Source organism: Onychomys torridus, unplaced genomic scaffold (genome assembly GCF_903995425.1).
Source record: "Onychomys torridus unplaced genomic scaffold, mOncTor1.1, whole genome shotgun sequence".
In the NCBI taxonomy this organism is placed as follows: domain Eukaryota; kingdom Metazoa; phylum Chordata; class Mammalia; order Rodentia; family Cricetidae; genus Onychomys; species Onychomys torridus.
In genome coordinates, this window is record NW_023413244.1 from 376,067 (window position 1) to 381,599 (window position 5,533).

Genomic DNA, 5,533 nt, shown 5'->3' on the forward strand with positions numbered 1-5,533 from the left:
AAAAAAGTTGCAAATATTCTCTGCAGCACATCCATTATCTGTAAGATAATGCCCCAAATCAGTTATTTTAATAAATTCATCTATAAAACAGTGTTTGGGGACTGGATATATGGCTCAGTGGCCTCAGGAATTGTCTGTAACGTATGAAGTCTGGGGTTTGATCCAAGGCCACAAAAACTGGGCGCAGAGGCTCATGCCTCTATTTAAAGAAGTTGGAAGGAGGTAACAGATAAGCCATAATTTTAATGTCATCCTCAAGTATAAACAAATTCAAGGCCACCCTGGGATCCATGAGACACTCCCTCAAAAAAAAAAAAAAAAAAACTATGTTTATCTGATTCATGAAGACTCCATAATTTATTTATGTGAAAAACTCACAAAGATGATTTAAAGCTGGTAAACATGATTATTTGCTAATGATTTCCTTGTTAGCATTCTCCATGAAATTTAAGTACTTTTTCTCATAGCCAAACTATACTTCATCCAAGTACAGTATGTGCTCTACAAAATTTTCTGAGTGAACTGAGGGTGGATGGGGATGAGAATATGAGTGATCAGCTTTGGGGTGTGTGTGAAGGGGTAGAGTGCTGAGAAAAACGGCTGGGTAGTCATTTTGGTGTCAAAGCATGAATTCAATTAGTCTTAATAAATACCAGGAATCAGATATTGGAGTAATAACCTGAAAGATCAAAGAGGCAGAGGAGCAGCCACCAGTAACTTCTTATTCTCCAGATCCTCTAACCAAAAGGGCCAAGATCCTGTCTCTGCCCCACCTTGTCAATTCTTCTCTCCACCTCCTGAGTGTTGGGATTATAGGCTTGAGCCTCCCAACTGCTGAGATTAAAGGTGTGAACCACCACTTCCCAGCTTCTATGGTTAACTAGTGGCTAGCTCTGCCCTCTGATCTCCAGGCAAGCTTTATTTGTCAGAACACAACAAAATATCACACATTTCCCCCTCTTGTATAAATAAACAGTTAAGTGTTTAACTAACATAGAAAAATTATACACAATAAGTACAATAGCTATACACAAATATATAAAGGCAATAATTACATTAACAATGTCTTATCCTTTAGCATGTGACAAATTCAAAGAAAATATTACATTATCAATCCTATCTTGGTGAGTACAAAGTACTATACCTAGTTTACTTGCTATCCTAACTTGCATTACCAACCAAAACTTTCTTTTTGTCTCTCAACATTATATACTTTATACCTATTTTGTGAGTTTATTTTCTGAGTCTGGTAACAAGGAAAACTATAACTATCTAGTCTTCAAATCCATCAGAGACTTAAGAATGATATACTATTACCTGAGTAAACAGGAAGTACAGAGCAAACAAACCACTTCCAAAATTAAGAAATGACAGAAACAGCTGGCTGTCTAGACAGTCACCCCAAATTTCTCAGCAAAGTTGGGGTATCCATCTTCAGCCTAGAATATCTGATGGACTTTTTAGTGAAGCAGGATTTTTGAAGGACTGTGCCTGCCTTGTCTTGGCAGTCACTTTTTTTATGTCTTGCTTGTTCAATTTGGACAGCATACTGTCAGCACCTAAGGCAAGGACACTTTCTTACCAAGTAGATAACTTTTACCATAAAGAAAGTAAATTCCACATGGAGATTTTTCCATGCCCATCATTTTCTCTGAAGTAGATTGGGGCTGCCAGGGGCAGACATGTCTCATTGTCATAAAAATCAAAGAACTACTTGGGAGGCAGAGGCAGGTGGATCTCTGTGAGTTCGAGGCCAGCCTGGTCTACAAATGAGTTCCCGGACAGCCTCCAAAGCTACAGAGAAACCCTGTCTCAAAAAAAAAAGAACTTTATTTTAATAAAACTTTTTAAATGTCCTATTCTGTAGATCTTTGAAGTGTTTGAAGACCACTTGCAAATCTAAATTATATCTCTGACCTTGAAAACATACCTAACCTAACTACAAGTTTGATTGTGATAAATAACTAATTACTAAGCTGAATTTCCTTATTATACTAAATAGTTTTAATAATAACTTTCAAGGGCTAGAAATTTACATTACCTTGTTAGATGAGCTGTATTGATAAAAGATCTTGAACAAGAATAGAAATGTATATATACTATGTTCTTACAAACAATAACCTTAAATTTGTATCAGTATACAAAAATCCATATCAAGGTAAAATATTTAAAACTAGTAATTGCTTTTTTGGATTAAAAATAGATTCAAAAATTTACCTTTTTGTCCTATCATTTTTATAACATATATACAGTATAACAAAAAATAACCTCAAATTTGTATCAATATAAAAAATTCCAAGCCAATGTAAAGTATTTAAGGCTAGTAGTTGCTTTTTTTATTTAAAAGTAGATTCAGTAAACTATCATTTTATTCTATTTCTATATCTCCCCTTTTTTCTTTTTAAAACAAGTTCTTTGAGTCTAATCTCCTTTGTTCAGCTTTTTTCCTGACCACTACCAGTAACAACTTGTAACCAAGCTTACTGAATGATGACAAATATCCATAACCCACAGAATGACCAATAACCACACACCCTACCTCTTGGAAATATGGGTGTCACATTCTTAAAATTACTTCCTGCTGTCTGTAGGTGATAGAATCTTTAGAGGACTCTGAAAAAAAAAACTGGAATAATTGTCAAGTCCTGGGAGACTATGCTGTATCATTTGTTATCCAGTCTCTGTGTAATGGAAAAGTTTAGGACTTTTCTCAAGTCCTGGCTAGAGTAGACTGTTAGGCTGGACCATCTATCTAAGCTACCCACTTTGAAATTGTCCTGAACAGTTTGTATATTACAAAGTCAATCTTTATGTGGTGTTTGTCAGCTTAATGCCTTTGCCATAGTCCAGATGGAATTGTCGTTGTGGGGCCCCATCCTCCTTTTGGAGACTTCAAAAGTCAATGTTGGCATGGACATGGTTCACTGCAGAAAACTTAAACATTTTAAATGTCATGTGCAGCAGATCTTGGAGAAGTTAAAAAAGGACCATAATTTATTATACACATCAATAGTACAAAAACTTAATTCCTAGTTAGTGATAGAGATTCAAACCTAAAATCATGTATAGGAAGGTAGATGAGATTTTTTCTGGAATTAGTCAGTACCCTATATGACCATTAATATCATGACAGAAAGTTATATATATATTTTGATATAATATTTATACCTTAAGAAAAGTTTTTAAAAGTCCAAATAAAACCAAAGGACCATGAGATTAGTAGCAATAGAATATTCCCTTAATTTCAGTCCTATATCATGTAGCTCTTCTGCCATAGGATGGAGATTTTTGGACTTTATTTTCAACAAGCATGCTTGGATTTAGGGAAGGAGAGAGCCACATGCTAACTCCAAAGCCAGATTTAATTTTTAATTGAACTGGGAGTACAAAAACACCATTTGTGTTATGTGTCTGTAGAGCATTGCAGAAACAAACATTTGGGAAGACTTCTGAAATTGTATCCTGTGGAAATGTGATATACCAATAAGCCAATTTACTCCTTTTCTTAGGGCATTTCCTCCAGATGATTCATCATTTTTCTTCAGCTCTCTCATTTTTCCAGTGGTCTTCAGATTCCTTAGCTGGATACTTTCATTCTGAAGATAGGGATAAAATGTCCTCAAACTGCCTCCACATAGAATTCTTTATTATCTAGAACACATGACAGTTTGTTTTCTCAATGCCTTATACACTTGGGGTATTCTGTCCTTTCAGCCAAATGCCTCAGTATCAAAAGAGAAGTCTGCTTTAATTTAGAGTTTCCTAGAATCAAGATTAATGAGTGAGTTGAAGGATACATGAGTCCAGTTATCATACAAATAATGTGAACCAGTTCACTGTGATGTTTCTCAGCAATCCACGCTATAAGAAGGGACAGAAAGTAAGTAGCATAGAACAGGAGGAAGGAGACTATAATTTTCATGGCATTCCTGTGGGCTTTTGTACTAGGGTCTCTGGGTCCTCTGGAACTGAGCTGCATCTTCTGGAGATGTTTCCACAAAGAAAATATTAGCAGGAGAAAGGATACCAAGGCCAATGAAAATGGTATTACAGAAAACATAATCATATTGAATAAGGCCAGTTCTGAAAACAGAGCAAATCCCAAGGAATTCACAGTTGTATTTACTCCATATTGATGGAAGCTCTCTTCAAGAGTGATGTCAGCTTTCATCAGATTTATAAGCAAGAAGGCCAAGCTTCCCAGCAGGACCCCCACAATTAGTTGTTTAAGTCTCCATTTCAAATAGAGAAAGATCTGCCAGGAGAAGTTAGCTATCCTGAGAAAATAACAGATGCTGAGGGCTGTGGGAAGCCAGAGACAGAAGTGGCTAGAAAGCACCCAGCTACAATAAAGAATTTGTAATTCTATTCCAATCATAAATAAAGATGGATCACATATAGTGTTAAACCAAATATATATTTCCCAGATAAGAGTAATTCTTGAAATCGCCAATGTAAGAAGTATTTTATCCATTAAGGAAAGCTTTTGTTTAGTGACACAGACCAAGAAGTATGTCAGCACCATGAACCCATTGCTCATATTCCCAAAAATGAACTCTGCCACTATTACTATAGTGGCAAAGCTATGCAGGGCAGGTTCCATGTTCAGAGAAAGCTGGATGTGTAACAGCACTACTCACCATGTGCTAACCAAGTGCCCCATTTGTGGCCCAGTGTTCAATTATATTCTTTCTTCCCTTTGTCCTGCTCCTTCTGAAATCTCAGGCTGTACAGAAAGCTGAATGTTTCCTGTTTGGTATTTAATCTGCACATTTTTCATGCTTTTGTTTTGTTTTGTTTTGTTTTTACAGTTTTTGCTAGCATCTTAGCTAACATGTTTTTCCACACCATGGGCTGAAATTTTGAGCAGATGATTTAGAAAAGAAAGCAAATTCACATTTGCTGATATGCAAATCAAGATATATTCTTTTCCACTGTTTTGCATTTTCCCCTTCTTCTAGCTTAAGGGAATTTGGTTGTGTCTTGACTTCTAATATAAATTTAGGGTTACAGTGTTACAATATGAACCTTAATGAAGTCTCTGCTCTACAGCCTTGCCAATGAGGACTTAGGGAAAATGCAGAGACTGGTTTGTGTTCTTTCATAAGACAGCAGTTTTCCCTGGAGCTCAGGCTTCATGGTTTTAACACAGAGTGGACAATGGCAAGCAAAGAAAGAGATATTCATGTAAAGCGTCAATCTCTCTCTCTCTCTCTCTCTCTCTCTCTCAAGAGAGTCATCAAAATTCTGAAAATATATAGACTTAATACAAATGGCTAATTTGATATTCATGTCAACAAAATACTTGCAATACTATTTTATCTTGACTATAGAAAATGTATATCTTCATTGGTTTATGAGGAAAAAATTCATTTCATAAATACATGATTCATGATTTTAAAAGTTCTGTATTTTATTAGTCATGTATATTTGAACAGGTGATTTACAGAGCATTAACATAATTGAATCATCTTTGCTATCTCTCTTCCGTAGTCTTAGTCATATACATCAAGGAAGTTAAAATACAGGTGCA

General features: G+C 35.6%; 1 protein-coding gene across 1 annotated transcript; it reads right to left on the bottom strand.

The window, feature by feature from the left end:
- Positions 1-3,676: 3,676 nt before the first annotated feature.
- On the bottom strand, positions 3,677-4,663 carry LOC118576202 (taste receptor type 2 member 102-like). The gene is given in 1 exon segment (XM_036176539.1): positions 3,677-4,663. A coding segment is annotated over 1 exon segment (987 nt).
- Between the last annotated feature and the right edge of the window lie 870 nt (positions 4,664-5,533).